General features: G+C 42.3%; 2 protein-coding genes across 3 annotated transcripts; one reads left to right on the forward strand and one right to left on the reverse strand.

Annotated features, from left to right (window-relative positions):
• hey1 (hes-related family bHLH transcription factor with YRPW motif 1) lies at window positions 1-2,996 on the forward strand. Its single transcript, XM_044170727.1, is given in 6 exon segments — window positions 1-197; window positions 363-438; window positions 563-646; window positions 790-871; window positions 1,236-1,472; window positions 1,475-2,996. Coding segments are annotated over 6 exon segments (996 nt in total). The 5' UTR covers window positions 1-111; the 3' UTR covers window positions 1,906-2,996.
• A 1,891-nt stretch (window positions 2,997-4,887) lies between these two features.
• stmn2b (stathmin 2b) lies at window positions 4,888-15,781 on the reverse strand. Of its 2 annotated transcripts, XM_044170730.1 has the most exons (5): window positions 15,616-15,781; window positions 9,579-9,674; window positions 9,289-9,461; window positions 8,412-8,603; window positions 4,888-6,681 (listed from the first exon to the last, which is right to left on the reverse strand). In XM_044170730.1, the coding sequence occupies exons 1-5, from the start codon at window positions 15,632-15,634 to the stop codon at window positions 6,634-6,636; spliced, it is 528 nt and encodes a 175-aa protein (XP_044026665.1). In that variant the 5' UTR covers window positions 15,635-15,781; the 3' UTR covers window positions 4,888-6,633. The 2 variants fall into 2 exon arrangements, with proteins under 2 accessions (XP_044026665.1, XP_044026664.1); XM_044170729.1 differs by lacking the exon at window positions 15,616-15,781 and having other exon boundaries at window positions 9,579-9,711.
• Window positions 15,782-16,676: the final 895 nt, after the last annotated feature.

Consider the following 16,676-nt stretch of genomic DNA (forward strand, 5'->3'; position numbering starts at 1 on the left):
CCGTGGGAAAGCTGAGCGCTTCAAACGGAGGCGCTCCGGGCAAACCTGGGCAGACGCACGCAAGACTCAGACAGAACAGGCACATTGAAGGACTATTGTGGACGAATCAAAATGAAAAGGAATCACGATTTTAGCTCCTCGGACAGCGAGCTGGATGAGACTATTGAGGTGGAGAAGGAGAGCGCGGATGAGAACGGGTAAGTTATTTGGCCCTGAAGTGTAGGCTGCTTTCTCTAATTCCTCTTATAAAGTCATCCAGATGAACGGATAGCCGAAATGGACAAAACGCCTGTAACACTAACTTTAATATGTACAAATCTAACAGGATATTGACTGAGCCTCTCTTTTTCATCTCTTTTAAGGAACATGAGCTCTCCTCTGGGATCCATGTCTCCCACAACGTCAACTCAGGTGCAGGCGAGGAAAAGGCGTCGAGGAGTAAGTACATTTATATTCACAGAACAATCCGTTTGTGCAGTTGGAGACCTTGTGCATGATGTGATTTTGCCATATGCACATATTCTGAAAATAACCAAATCATTTGTCTTCTGTCTTCCCTCAGATAATTGAGAAACGTCGCCGTGACAGAATCAACAACAGCCTCAGCGAACTCCGCAGGCTGGTTCCCAGCGCCTTTGAGAAACAGGTGAGCAACAGGCAACACAACTTTAATATCACTTATACAGAGTAAACTTTTAAGTCCAAAAATATGAAAACACAGTGTTCATTTATGCTCTTTTTGGATTATTTATATGTAATTGGCTCCTTTCTGTCTCCCCCACACTGAAGGGCTCAGCCAAACTGGAGAAAGCAGAGATTCTGCAGATGACTGTTGACCATCTGAAGATGCTTCATGCTGCTGGAGGCAAAGGTCGGTCTGGGATCCATTCATTGTTACAGAAAAACACCTTTCACTTGTTGATGAATCATATTCATATGCTTAAGAGGGCAACAACTGGACATGGAATACTTTTGTGCACATTTGGTTCTGATTTAAAAAAAACAGCATATAAATGTATAAATAAAAGAAATGTCTAGATTCTAAATGTATCCTGGTCTTGCAGGTTTGCTAATTATATTTGTCTTGTTTGGACTGATTATTTACTCTCACCATTCCAGAACCAGGGGCATATTGATTCATGTCAGCTCCTTCAGTTCTGGACAAACTTGTTTTGTAATGTGCAGTTCAGGTGACTGTTTTTAACTAATCTGCTGTCTTCTTGCCCTCCCCTCAGGTTATTTTGACGCCCATGCCCTGGCGATGGACTACCGTGGTTTGGGTTTCAGGGAGTGCCTGGCTGAGACGGCCCGCTATCTGAGCATAATCGAAGGCTTGGACAGCACAGACCCTCTGCGGCTCCGTCTGGTCTCCCACCTCAACAACTATGCCAGTCAAAGGGAGGCTCACTCTGGCCTGAGTCACCTGGCGTGGGGCTCTGCATTTGGATCCCCTCCTGCCCACCTGACCCACCCCTCCTCCTTCAGCACCAACAGGGGGCACCGTTAGCATCTTTACCCCGCAGCGCCACCAGCAGCCCACAAACTCCTCTGTCATCTACATCCACTTCATCCACCTCTTCCTCCTCCTCTTCTTCATCATCCTCAACGGCTGCAGAGACTCATGTCCCAGGCAGGCGCAGCGGCAGCGCCACCCCCCACTCAGATCAAGGCCCGATCCGGGTTCCCCCCACCACTGCCACTCCTACCACCGTCCCGCACCACGCCTTGGTCCCCTCATCAGCGTCCAAGCTCTCCCCTCCTCTCCTCTCCTCCCTCTCGGCGTTCCCCTTCCCCTTCAGCGCCTTCCCCCTCATCTCCCACACCACCGCCATCAGCCCACCAGCCCCTACTTCCAGTGTGGGCAAACCCTACAGACCCTGGTCTATGGAGATAGGAGCTTTCTGACTGAAGTGAAAACCCAAACACAATCTACATATAGACTCAACTCACTACCCAGCTGAGCTGGACTTTCAAGGACTTTCAAGACTTTTTATTTTCCCAGCTAAGAAAGTATTTTTTCTATGATGTTGACATCCCACCGAGGATACACCTAGCTATAGGATTTTTATTTTCTGGCTAATGTATTGTGTTTTGTATTTGTAGAAAAAAACAGTGAGGAGGGAGACCCAGACTTAAAAGCAACAAGAGTGATTTATTGTGATTGATCTCTGTTCCTGCCCACCTCTTTAGAAGTTTCACCCACTGTTGTCAGCCTATCAGAATGGCTTTTCCAGATGGTCAAGCAGTCGCTGCCTGTCAGGTTCCTGGGCGAAACTGCCCCCCCCCCCTTTGTTTTCCCTCTGAGCTGAAACACCCAGTGTTGGTGCCCTGGTTACATACAGAGAGGGGTGTGTGAAAGGAGGGCTCGAGGTGGTTGAGAGTCACCCCCTTTTTAAAGCATTTTATGGGGTGGAATAACTGAAACCAGGTGTTTGTTTGACTAAATACTGGGAACAGAAGTTAGCTACCAGCTTGGTTGAAATAAACTTAACCATGATTTACCCAAAGCCTCTGGTGTTCATATGGTGCTCCATTGTTTAAGCTTGCTTCCCCAAGTTACGTTTCCTCTCTACAGTAAATTTTGTCCTTAACAATTGAGGCTTCACATATGTTTAACCAGTTTCTGCCAGCTTTCCCACATTTTTTTCATGTCTCATGTAACTGATGCTTGGGCGATTTTTATCACCTTGTCTACAAGTTATTTTCTTCTGTTTAAAGTAGCAGCATTATCAATCTGTAATTATCAAGAGGGCGTTCATTTGTATCCGTCACAGCAGTTGCAGTAACACAAGGCAATATAATTCAGTTCTTTTTCATTTAGAAAGCCCAATTCCTGCTTTCCACCTGATATTTTGGTGTTTCCTGGTGAACCATACTGAGAGTTTGTATATTTTATGGTTGTACAAAGCACAAGCAAGCACAGACAAATCAGCTTTTCAAAGTTGTTTCTGGTGGTAATGACAACTTCCCTGTAATAAAAGAATTCCGATAAATCACCTGTGGCTTTATCAGCGTCTTTGTTATGTGTGTGCATTTGCATGCCTGTTTGTTCAAGCATGTTTGAGAGTATGTGTGTGGGTATGAATTTGTTTTTGTGTGCATGTACGGTAAATGTGTTTGCTTATTTATGCCTGCAGTTGTTTTTTATGCGTGTGTGTGGGTGTGTGTCTGTGTGCACTCGCAGTACGTGGCGACGCCTGGTATCAGATGAGGCTGCTTGTTTCTCTCAGCAGCCCTCTGTGTGTGCACAGGAAACCATTAACAAGGAGGGGATATCCTGGACAATAGCAGCCCTGCTGGCCCCATGTGCAGCGTGAGAACTAGAGGAGGAGGAAAGAAGGAGGGAGGGAAGGTTGGAAGAGGATGAAGAAGGAAAGGAAGGAGGGATGGAGCACAGAGTGGGATATGGAGGGAAAGGGGGAAGAAAGAAACAGGACAGGGGGCTCAAAGGAGAGAGCAGGAGAGAGGGACTGAAAGACTGTGAGAAAGGAAGTGTGCAGAGAACAGTTTTGTCCCTTTGCCATCGTTTCAGCTCGCACCAGCTGCACCTTCTGTTCGCGGCTCCTACATGCCGTCCCCTTTTCTGCAGAAACCAAAAGTTTTCTTACTCGCCAAAATATTCCTCGCTCTTTTATTTATTTCTCCACTCTCTCTTTCCCCTTTGATCTCGCTTGTCTTTGTCCTTAAACTTTTTCCTTTATTACTAAGGATGATGCAGGGCCAGGTAGTGATGTAAGCTTCACTGCAGCCAAAACCACAAGGTCAATGAGCTCTTTAGTTGGGACAACTTGTCTTTTGTCTCCCCCAGCTGGTCACAAATGGTACTTCATCAACTGAGACCATGTAACAGGAAGACTTGTGATGGCCAAGGGCAGTGGAAGAAGTGCTGAGCAATAACAGAGTGTAGCAATATTCTGTTACAAGTAAAAGTCCTGCATTCAAAATTCAACTTGAATATAATTATATACGTACTAATAATGCAGAATGACACCTTTAAACCCTTGAAAGTGTTATATTATTATGTATATTTTATTATTGGATTATTATTGTTGATAAATTAACTTGTAAGCAGTATTTTAATGTTGTAGCTTATCAAGGCTTTGTCTTATTTTATACACTGATGACATGTTTTGTATATAATATTTGATTCTGCAAAGTAACCAGTAACTATACACTGTAAAACATCATACAGGAATTTAGTGGAATCAACTAATCTTTTGTCATTAACTTAATGTAAATGTATTGTATATGTTTTATTCACTTCAAGTTAATTCAACTTAAAATGTCTAGTTTTCACTTTTAGATCATGTCAGAACATTCACCTGACAAGTTCAGTTGTTGTGGAGTACAAGTATAAAAAACATTAAATGGAAAAACTCAAGTAAAGTACAAGTACCTCAAAAATTGTACTTAAGTGCAGTACTTGAGTAAATGTACTTAGGTATATTCCACTACTGGCCAAGAACTTGGTATGTGTAAAATCAGCCTTGTTGATTTTTGATTTACAAAAAAATTAATCAACAGCAATTTTGATAATGATTAATCATGTAAGACATTTATCAAAAAATGCCACTGTCACTGGTTAAAGCTTTTCTTACTGCTTTTCTCAGTTTGTAAAAGGGTATTTTTCACAGTAGACATTTTGACTTGTCATAGCAGGAAAAGCACAGGTGTCATTAATACCATTAACAATGGCTCTCTTCTATTTAAGTAGGTCGGTAAGCCGCATAAGTGAGCCAGCATCCGCAATGGCAGGGCCCTGAAACTGGTAAAGCTAAATTGATTGCATTAATCAAGAATGTCAAGGAAATCAAGTGGCACTACCTGAATGCTACACTGGAAACATGACTGATCGCAGTATCTGAAAGAAGTCACTCTCAAAACAAGTTTCATTCACTGAACCCCAAATCTTTATTAACCACTGCTTGCTCACAAAGATACATGTGGAGAGGGGGAAACACACAAATGGACAGAGGAGAGAAAGAGAGAGAGAGGCAGGCAGGATAGTCACTGTAGTCTGTGATGCACTTGTGACAGCTGTTACACACTGTAATGGTGTTGGTTTATACTTCATTGGGTCAATATCACATGGCACAAACATTCGGTTATCCACCTGCCCTTTCTGAAATACACACACACTCACACACATCTATGGGCCTACCATGCGTGTGTGACTGACAGGGTTCAACCTCAGGCTTCAACACCCCTGGTTTCAAACTATTTGGATACTTTAATACACTCATATACACCTTTACAGATGGCAATACTGTGTTCATGGATCATTGTTGCAGCGATACCTGTTATGGCTTCAATATCTTTCTTGTGCCGACCTTTCAGTGGCATTTACAGTGTCTTGGAGTGGAGTGCAATGATTCCAGTAGGCGCTTACGATGCTGAGCACTATTCTAGCCTCTATGAAATGGAGAAAGGTGGAATTTAATTGTATTTTCTCGAGTGTAAGAAACAGTAACAAGTCTGATCTCAGGTGAAGATTTTTTGCGCTCCAGCGTTCTTCAGATGCACTTTAACCTTAGTTGTGTTGTATATTACGGTTACACGTGATTGAAATGTGATTGGAAGCTTGTTTCTGAGGAATATAAGAGGACCGCCATTGGTCAGGGATGTTACGTGGGCTTTCCGGTGCCAGATGGACAGAATTTAGCAAGCTCCTACTGAGCTCTGTGCTATGATTGGCTAAATGCCTGCCCATGTGGAGAGTGTGTGAGTGAGTGCTTCTACAGTATGTAAGTATGTGGAGAGATGAAGAGGTTGCAGACGGGGGGAAGGAGGAGGAGGATGATGGGCTCATTAAATGCTATAGTGTTCTCCTGTGGTACAGTTACCATCTACCTCACAGGAGTGGATGTGCAGCGATGGCTTGCAGTCCCCACAGAAAGCAAACTGTCCCCTTTCCTTCTGCCAAATTTCCTGCACATGTCCCTCGCTAATTGGAACATTGGCATAAACTGGATGGAAAATCACTCCAACCAAACACAAATCCAATTTTGTTTCCAGATCTGCAGGGTCAAATGAGTAAGTGTCCACTTGAAGGGACGAAGGAACGGAGCCAGGATGCGGGCCTAGTGAGGACGCAGCCAGTCACAGCAAACATCAGCTAGCTGGCAAACTCACAACAAACACCTACGCCTGAAATGATTCTCAGGCTGAAATAAACTAACATGAAAATGAACAAATTATTACATCCATATATATGCAAGGAGAGGAAACTTATATAGAAAAATGGCACACTGCAATCAATACTTTTGCTGCTTGTATCGTACTGTATATAACAAAAAAAGAAGTATTTACAAAAACCATTACCCACTTGTCACTTGTCAATTAGATTTTGTTCTTTTCTTCTCATTTTAAACGGAGCAAAAACATTCTTTTTTTGGGAAGAGTGGGTGGGAGACATTAATTTTACTTTTTTTAAATTATTTTTGCTTTTTTAAATCCACCCCCAACCCCATTTGAACCTCCCACTGTCTCGGGTTGGCGTCTCAGGCTGTGGTAGTATGGGGGAGTATGGGGGGGGGGAGACATGTGGGATTAGGTGGGGAGAGGGGTGTTCCTCAGGGTTGGGAAGTGGTGGAGGGGGGTTTGGGGGTGGGATGTAGAACCTGTTGGGGCTTTTCACGCTCTCAACTCCTTGTTCCTGCGCACCTCCTGAGCACGCCTCTCCTAGAGAAAACGAGAAAACACAAACACAGATTGAGGATGTCATTTTTTTTCCTCTGCTGCCAGCCCTTTCCTGACATTTGTTTCTTGCTCACTTCACTATTTCTCTGCTTTGACCTTTGCAGTATAAATGTTCCTTACTCTCCCATCTGTCCCCCTAGCTGTTTCTTGCATAGTTGTTACTGAATATATAAACCCTGTAACTGCCTGGAGCAACTGTTATGTAGCTAATAACTGACAAAGCTAATGTTAGCTTGCTAATATATAGAGTGAAGAGTAAAAGAGGTAACTAATGGAATAGGGCTGACATATCTGATCTGACACTTGATCAAAATGGTGTTTAGTAATGACGTAAAAACTGGGAAGATTTTAAATTACATTTCACAAATAACATTATATACCTCAAATTACAAAACATCAGAGTAAATGACTAGCTAAATAGTGTCAGTTACATTATCATAATCTGATATTTCAGAACCAGAATCAGATCAGAATCAGAAATACTTTATTGATCGCTGAGGGGAAACTCTTTCGTTACAGCTGCTAACTATCACGTCGATGAACACTTGAGAATAGAGGAATAGAGTTATTTAGCAAATCAAAATATAATACGCTATAATACAGGTAAGATAAATTATGTACAAAATGGATATAGGTATAAAAGCTAAAATAAGTTTAAGTACCAAAGTGGATTTAGAGGTTGATAAGTATGTACGGTATAATACAATGTAATAATATAAGTAATAAGTAATAGTGCAATAATGAGTAGTGTCAAGTTAAGTGTAGCTTATTAAGATGATTTTGAGAGGGTGGATATTGCACAGCAGTAATAGAAGTATGAATAAAGATCAATAAATAGGGAATTTTAAACTGAAAACAGAGTATATTGCACAGCAGTATTAAACAGAGAATGTTGCACAATGATTTCAAGTATTGTAGTGATGTTAATGATCCAATGTCCAGTTTAGTTCCCACTCATTCTAAACTGCATGAATACTACTAACTCTGAAACAGTTATTTATCCATGTATGCACATATAAATATAACATCGTCATCGTTGTAGCATGACAATTATGTTACAGCTTGTGATGCTACAGTGACTTCCTGTTTACAGAGTTAATTGCTTTTGACTGGACGCCGCTAAGGATTATTTCTAGCTACCGATTTACAGATTACTAAAGACTTTGGCTTAGATATTTTTTAAGTTTTAATGGTGCAACCCAATTTACAGTAGTAACTCACAAATTTGAAACTAGCGAGTAGTAACTTAGTGATGGATTTACAAATAGCTGTTGCAAGTGCAACCCAATCCAGGACTGTAGCTACCATTGAGGACACTGAGGTTATGTCCTCAGTATGTTTTCTGGGGATTTGGGGGTTTTAGTAATCTTGGAGAAGTTTACATTCTACAGTTAAAAGCTAGGCTGATTCAAGCATTTGGGTTTTTTTTTGACTCAATGTATGCCTATAAAAAAGTATTTTTTAAATTCTTGACAGTGCTTGGAAGGCTTGGAAACAGCATTTAGAGCTACTGTTCGTATTAATAAAACTTACTGTGCAGACAATATAACTGGACAGTTAACTGAATAAACAGAATGTTAAAAATCCAAATAATTAGAATAATTGTGAGACTTTTCTTCTTTTCTTTTTGGTGTCACAATTTTCTGGGGGAGAGGGGACTTGGATTTACGACCTCAGTATATTTAAATCATGGCTCCGGCCCTGCTCCTCACCCTCTCCTGCAGGCGCACCATCATGGCGGCCAGGTAAGCCTGCCGGTTTTCCTCATTTTGCTCCATCTTCAGCTGGAGCTTCTCCTCGGCCATGCGGCTGAAGCTGCTGTTCTCCTCCATGGCCTTCAGCAGCACGTCACGCTCATGCTCCCGCTTCTCAGCCAGGGCCCGAAGTACCTGTGCCTCCTGGGACTGGAGGAGGAAGAGCGATGGGCAGCAGAGAAAATGAGTCAGAGTGCAAGGGTCGATAATGAGACACTGATGTACCACTCATTGATTTTTCTAAAATTTAAGCATGAGTCACAGCTGGTGCAACTAATCAGAATAACACATTTCATTTTAAGCAAAAAAATGTCTGGACATAAGAGAATTTCTCTCCTTTCCACCTTCATCCTCTCCTGGCATGTACTATAATTTATGTAATATACTGTATGTTTGACTTACAGTATTGAACATCTGGTGTTAAAAAACTCTGTCAAACTATGTTATTGATTGGGTGATTGATTTGTTGGTGGGTTGCTGGATTTATCAGCTGCTGGACTGACTGTATTGACATTCAAATCAATGAGATGCAGGAATAAGCCAATGTTAGATTAGATTTTTCATGGCAGTTTTGCAGCTGCAATAGTCAGTGTGATGCACAAAACAACCAAATATCAAATTGAATGTCAGGCGAAATCAAGCAGTTATTACAGCATACCAGTGACATTGTGTAAACTTGGCCAGGTTGAATTTCTCCTTTTGTTTGTGGTCAGAAATAGTTTAGCTTTGGTATCACAAAAAGCTTTATTACAGTTTTTTGTGGCTTTTAACACTTATTGAAGCAAAGGGATGCATGGCAGCTGGGGGCAATGAAAATGATTGGAAACATCCTTACTCTCCTTCGGTCCTCAGCTGCCTCCAGTTTCTTCTGGATGTCCTCCAGGGAAAGGTCCCTCTTTGGGGGGCTGGTGACGCAGTGGGCAACATCAGACACAGGGGAGGATGGCTTCAGGATGACCTCAAAGGCCTGGCCTGAGGCTCGCTTGTTAATGGGCTTGATGTCCATGTCTGCATGTGTGTGCATTAACGAGAAAGAGAGACAGACAGAAAAACCCTTTGTTGTTGCCTCTGACTTTTCATTAAAGTATGTTTAATACAGAAGATAAAACATTTATGACGACGTACCTTCAAAGTCACCCATGATGTTTTTGCGGGTCTCGGGGTACAGACAAGAGCAGATGAGCGAGAGAACTGAAATCTCCTTCATCTTCTCTTTGTACGCTGTGGAGATAAATTGAAACATGACTGTGTGTTACACTTACAGCTTTATGTAACTTTTAACACTGCTAAAAACACACACACATAGACAAAATATCATTAACCTACTAACATACAAAAAGATGAAACATCATTAACCCACTTCTACCTCCACAGGAGGTCCTTGATGTAAATATTGAGATTTTTAAGAGGAATAATTATTTATCCAAAAAGTCCTCTAAAAAGAAAACCTCATCAAAGGATGTCTTGTGGAGCTGAACTGCCCTGGGTTTTGTAGGCATTATGTGGCCTTTGTTTTTACCAAGCCGCGAGGGGAGCAGGATGGATGTGTCCTTACTTGGCCTAATTTCCCCAACAGCCAAGATGCTGCCGTCCCCACAGGATTCTCCACACATCATTAGCTATGCATTTCATTTTGGTACATTATTTATTAACGTAGCCAGACCAACACCCTATTGCCTCTCAGCAGTTCTGTGGCTAAAAACATCAGAGATTAGTTTATGCTAAGCACAGAAGCCAGGATCTACGATAGATGTTGGGATAATATTTGGGTTGTTTCTTATCTTTGTCTGTGGCTTATGGATAAAAGCTAATATCTGAGGGTTTAGCTTATCAGCATAACACAGCAATATGACTGTCCAGCCCTGGTCCATTTATGGTCCAAAAAGTTAATAACACTGAAGCAAAGCTGGCATCAAATCATGCCGGTGGTATCTAGCAACCTGCTCCCTGCTCAGTAGGGAGGGACACAGTGCTCCAAAGGGCAGACAGTGAAAAAACAGAAAAGAAAAGAACAACCAACCTTGTCTAACCTTCATTTCTTTTTTATTCCTGTGTTTTTGGCACCTACTACTTTGTAATATGAGCCCAGGGGTCAGCAGCAGTCCCTGCAGGGAGAATGGCAAACATATCTGCAACACACTGCAGGTTGGGAAATATTCTGCTTTTGCACATGGCTGCTGCGTTCTGTTAAGGTACACTGCCTCATAGTGGAGATCTGCATGCCGACTGTCATATTGTAGCATAATCCATCACCCAGAGCACAAGGCCTGCAGGGCTGAAGTGCGCCACACTGATTCATGATTTGCAGCAGGCAACAGTAGCAAAGCCAGAAATAAGATTTACTGTGAAAGAGCTTCTCCATGGTGGGGTACGGTGTACAGTATGATTAATCCAAACCCTCCTCCTTACTCATATTACTTGCTCACTCTCTCTTCTTGTCTCTGTGTCTCGCTTTATGCCCTGCAGACTGGCAGACGCCACAGTAATGTGATCAACTCTCAGATGTAGCTCCCACTACTCTCTGATGGCCTTGTTAACCCCTTCCCTCAGGAGGAAGTGAGACAGGGTGAGAGCATGGTAGGAAGAAAGGAAAGAGTAGGAATGGAGATAATGGAGAAGAGAGAAGCAGAAAATAGTGAGATTTCTCTCAGATGAAAGGAAAGAGTGGATGGAGGAAGATGGAGAAAATGTTTGGTTGTTGGGGCTTTACAGTCACGGTAACACCTTACTGATATAAACAGAAATCACAGACAGGAGGATTAAATACCAGCAACGGGGGCAGCAGCTCCCAGTGGGCCGCCATCAACTGCCCCTAGGACAGCCTAATGGAAGCAGCCACCTCAGGTAGATAGCACTTTAATTTGTAATCAGTGGACTGTGCCATTTCTGCTGATAGGAGAGGGGGAACATGGCTTTTGGATGGTTGTCACAGGCTCATTGAGTGCTATGTATATGTCAACACCCCTGCTGCCATTTTCTCCCACACACAACCCCACTTGACAGCTGAAGACTCAAACGGTTAACAATTCAGTGGAGCGGGTAATTTGGGTTAAGTGCTTATGGAGCAGATCAGCAGAGATTCTTGTTTAGTGGTTGTGGCTTTCTGTGTTCAATGATGTTTTCAAACTGAACGTTTAGATCTAGAAGACAAATATTTTCATAATTGATTTATCTGCTGATTATTTTCTCGATTAATTTTGGGTCTGTAAAACATAAAAAATTGAAAAATCCCCTTCACTATTTCCTACAGCCCAAGGGAATGTCATCAAATGTCTTGTTTTGTCCGACCAACCGTCCAAAACCCAAACATATTCCATTTACAATTATATAAAACAGAGAAAAGCAGCAAATCCTCACATTTGAAGAGCTGAACCATCAAATGTTTGGCATTTTTACATTAAAGATTAATTGATTATCAAAATAGTTGCTGATTAATTTTCTGTTAATCGACCAGTCGAATAATCAACGAATCCTTGCAGCTCTATTGTAGTTTGTTTAGTTTCATTTGAGGTGAGTAAGCTTGGTTTTTACTATGACTGCATCAGAGTAAATTTCATTTCTTTGTTATGTTGGAAGATAAGCGCTCACTATAAATTGAAACAGCTCTCTAACTCAGAGCCATGGAGATTTTTCTGTTATATCCCTAATAAAAAATATATGAGATTCTCTAATGTGCAAAAATATGAAATTGCCACCGTATTTCTCCTGAGAGAAAATATCTTCTCCTTCTATAACCACTGTAGTAATAAGCTCATTCCCAGTGGACCCAGGCACATAAAAATGACAAATGATCCAGAATGACATTCCACAGCAGGAAGTGTCCAAACGCCAGCATCTGTTCAGAGATATTGGCTGAGTTTCAGACATGCTGGTCAGGTTCTTATCTCAATCTGAGATGTCAGACAGAGACGACACCACTTTAATGCTCCCACCCCACTCCAGCAGGCTGGTTTCAACCAGTCAGCTCTGCATCCTCTCAGAGAGCTGCTCCTCCTGTTCCGACCACAGACACACAGCCAGCAAACTGCACTTCCTCTTTCAATCCATCAGCCAGAAAGCACAGATCATCAATATCTGCTGCACCTCCTCCCCCGTAAGCATCCCTCTTCACCAGCACCTTCTGCATCCCCAAGCCTCCGTTTCATCTGTTACTGATGTATTCTCCCTCTCAATCTCAACCCCAGTTTCTCTGTCTTACTCTCTTTCTCTATTTTTCTCCCTCACTCTCTGCATCTCCTGGGAGCTTCAATTCTGCATTAGCGCAAACCACCACACCTCTGTTTGGTACTTTTCTTCCTTTATTTCTCTCAACCACAGTCGTCCTCCCAGCCTTCCTCTTCTCTTAAAGGCCCAACCCCAACTATAAGAATTTAAACAGCAAATGGTGAACAATTAGCAATAGAGTCACTTTGAGCATAAAGACACAGAGTGAAGAACATGTGAAAGTTACTGTTGACACGGCAACTGAGCAAACTGCCTATTAAGGCTGTCAAAATGTGACCCTGTGTATCACAGTGTTTTCTGCCCTCCTGGCTCCTATAACCTCGCAGCAGAATGGGCCTGGCATCTGTGCTCGGCACTACAGGCTCGTTACAGCAGGGCCACCCGGCAACAATATAATCGCGAAATTATGAAGGTCATTACACCAGCAAAACTGGCTATTAAAGGAAACATTATGGCACCCAGATGATCAAGGGCAGTCATTTGATGTAGGAGGGATGGGCTGGTGGCAAGTTTTTCCTAAACCGCACCCTGTGTCCGTCCAAGGATATCAGTTTATGGCTGCAACTAAAGATAATTTTCAATGAATCGATAAATCTTTTGGTTTATAAAATGTCAGATAATCGCGAAAATACCCATCTCATTTTCCTAAAGCCCAGGGTGATGTCTTCAAATGTCTTGTTTTGTCTAACAGTCAGTCCAAAACCGTAATGGGTAGCAAATGGGTTTCTTCCAAATATCTAAGCCAAAGAGGTAAATGTGTGAATCTACTGCATATAAAACCTGAGGATAACGTCACATGTGCCAAACTAGGATGCTAAAATGTCTGAACCGTCTTACACAGATGCTGATTTTCACAAGTGATGAACAGATCATGAGCATATGGCACGCCATCACCGCTGGATTGATGTCATCTCTTCCTTAAAGAGCAACAGTCATCTGAACCAGTAATGGGAGTGTGCTGCATTGATCGATGGGACTCCGTGATAAATCAGGATTAATTATTATTAAGAGTCCAGGAGACATTCGAGCTTACTGGACACGGACCATCACGACAATAGTGATGCAGATGATAAGATGAGGAATATAGCTGAGTTTGGACATGACTAGTTGCTTGAAAATTGATGGTACAATTGTCTGTGAAGCTTCTGTTTCTATACACAAAGGAATTGATTTTAGGAAAACGAGCTGAATGACCACGCCTAATTGGATATGACAAGTGTGCATGATAAGGATCAGGAAAAGTGCTTGCAGGCCTTAATGCACACGTGGTTCTGAGCACGAGTTTGTTTGTGGGATAGTTGATACATCTTGAAATGTAGAGGCTTTAAATGTCTCTGTCCTCAGTTATCCTCCAAGGAATGAAAAATCCCACAAATTCACATATATACAGGGGTATTTATCCTGTGTTACAGTCCTTAAATACAGTAGTAAATGTTTATTGACCCATGAAACCTTGGGTGTTCATAAGTATGAAACAGTAGAGTTAAATTCCACATGTGATTCTATAATATTAAGAGCCGACATGAACTCAACGACCTGCTGGGTGCTGACTGGCATGACTGCTTTCTCCCAGCGTGTCTGCTCCCTGCCCATCCCATTCTGCCTGTCCACAGCTCAAATCATGGAGGAAAGAAGAGGAGGTGGAGGAGGAGGAGGAGGAGGAAGAGAGGGGAATAAATATAACAGTCAGGGCTTAGTGGCCGATGTCCCTCAGTGCAGACACCAGGACCCTTACCGCTGTCTGTCTGCAGGTCCCTCCACCCACCAAGTGCCTAGTCAACCAGAAAACAAACAGAGTATCCCCTAGACTGTCCACACACACATTGCATTTTTCAGCCTGTATACACACCCCTTAAAGCAAACACACTTTCCTAAATGTTAGATGTGGTTATAGGCTTCTTTTTGATAAAGCCTGCAGGTCAAATCCAGTGTTTATAGGCCTGAGATAGCTCACGAAGTGATATGTTCAAATAATCCAATCCACCCAAATATAATAAATATATCAAGCCTTGATGTGGGAATTCATAGGCTGACACAAATTATGGCCTACCACCATGCCATAACATGCAATCTAATTTTATTTCTCCATATATTTCTACCAAATAGCGTCACATTATACTGTTGTAGCCTGATAATAATGCAGTTATCGACCATAATAGGATTGAAGTCTGATATTCCTGAGACGACATACATTTTCGTCGGCAGTCATAAATTCTTCCCTCGACTGCAAAGCAATTCTGGAAAAGGATGCTCTTTTCTGTCTCTCCCTCTCTCTCTCTCTCGCTGTCTCTCTCTCTCTCTCATTCATGTCTTTAGCGGTCACCCACAAAATGGGTTCAGCAGGCTATACACCACCGCTACATAGGATGGCCCAGTTTTTATAAGGAGATTTGTCACGGTGGAATATTTCCCACCCTGGAGAGCGGCTGGCTCGCTTTGAAGGGACCGGAGATGTTGGGTGGGGTCGCTGGCGCTGCATTATGCTGCACGGCTCTGAGTCAGGCAATAAGGGGCAGGTGCGGCAGGGTAGGCATCGACAAAATGCTGCTGTGTGAGGAGAAAAAAAATCGCATTTCTTGTGTTGGTATAGATTAATTCTCTGTAATTCGCTTGCTTTAAAATGAATTTAAAAAATAATGCGTCACTGATAACTGAATCCCAAATTGGCTCATCTTGGTCAGCACTAATTTGGATTTAGGATCAGACAAAACCCACAAATATGACTCTCATTGGCTAAAATAAAGACTGAAGAACAGGAACATGTTGCTTAAATTATGCAACTTAATATTATACAAGAGACTTGCAAAGGAGTTTGGCCGCTCCCTCTCACCAACCCTCAGCATCCTTTTGTGCCATGGGTGTCGCCACAGCCTCTCAGCATCCTCAAACCTGCGAAGCCGCTGTTATCTCAGAAAAAGATATTAAGTGCAAAACTCACCGATTGCGGTCTTAGCCATTTCTGTACGGTGGTGCCGGGGCGGGTTGACCGGAGGAGTGTGCGTCGGTTGCTGGGTGCTGTACCTCGGGGTGAAGGGACTGCTGGTAAGGCACTGAGTCAGCAGAGACTGGGGATGCCGGTGCGCCTGGTGGTCTGTTATGAACTGCGTCAAATCAGAGGCAAATAACTAGAACAAAACCGGAAGTCTGCAGACCTCGCATTCAGAATAAAAGACATGAACATGTCCCACTGTGAACAGCCTACATGGACTGACACAGTTTCGAGTAGATATTAAGATCATTGGCCTCATCTATTATAAAGAGCTGCAATAATTAGTTGATTAATCGATTAGTCAACTGACAGAAAATTAATCTACAGCTATTTTGATAATTGATTGATTTTTCATGCAAAAATGCCAACCCAATTCCGTACTTCCAGCTTCTCAGATGTGAGGATTTGATGTTTCTTTATGTCACATATGATAGTAAAGAACATTTTATTTGGTGAGGTTGGGTTATGTTGAGTTAAAAAGGTTTTCTCCAAGCTACCCAGAGTGAGATTTAGCAGCAGGCAAACAGGCAAACTCAGCGGCATCTGCATTAAACCCCATCTTGATCTTGATGAAACATTGATCCAATGGCTGTCTCCGAACTGAGTGTAATCTGTTTCATTTGTTTGAGCATCATCTCATTTTTATCACAAAAAAAAGTGCTTCAGTTTTAATACCATAAGCCATATCCATGTGTAGGCCTACTTGTGCACCTCAACCTCTTGGCAGAGTTTTTGTTGTTTGGTGGTATTTGGTACGATAAAGCCACCCAACAAATTGTGTCATTCTCCACAACACACCCGTCTAATGTAATGTTTACATTAAGAAGCACTATCTTTTACAAGGCTTTATTTTGAAATTAATGATGGGAAGTCTCAACCTATAATCTGATTGGCTTGACACTGGGTCAGTAATGAGCGTTCATGTGCCTCCTAAAGCATATTAGCTACCATACCCCCTTGACGCACCTCTCCCAACCAAAGGCCTGACAAATCCAATGTCCCCTTGTATT

This window comes from Siniperca chuatsi, linkage group LG17 (genome assembly GCF_020085105.1).
Source record: "Siniperca chuatsi isolate FFG_IHB_CAS linkage group LG17, ASM2008510v1, whole genome shotgun sequence".
Classification (NCBI taxonomy): Eukaryota; Metazoa; Chordata; class Actinopteri; order Centrarchiformes; family Sinipercidae; genus Siniperca; species Siniperca chuatsi.

Excerpts from the sequence above, each read along its gene's own strand:
- stmn2b (XM_044170729.1), bottom strand. The coding sequence starts at position 9,696 with ATGTTTCAATTTATCTCCACAGCGTACAAAGAGAAGATGAAGGAGATT. Across the intron at positions 9,462-9,578 it reads CATCATGGGTGACTTTGAAG|ACATGGACATCAAGCCCATT; the intron begins GTACGTCGTCAT and ends ACACACATGCAG. Across the intron at positions 8,604-9,288 it reads CAGCTGAGGACCGAAGGAGA|TCCCAGGAGGCACAGGTACT; the intron begins GTAAGGATGTTT and ends TTCCTCCTCCAG.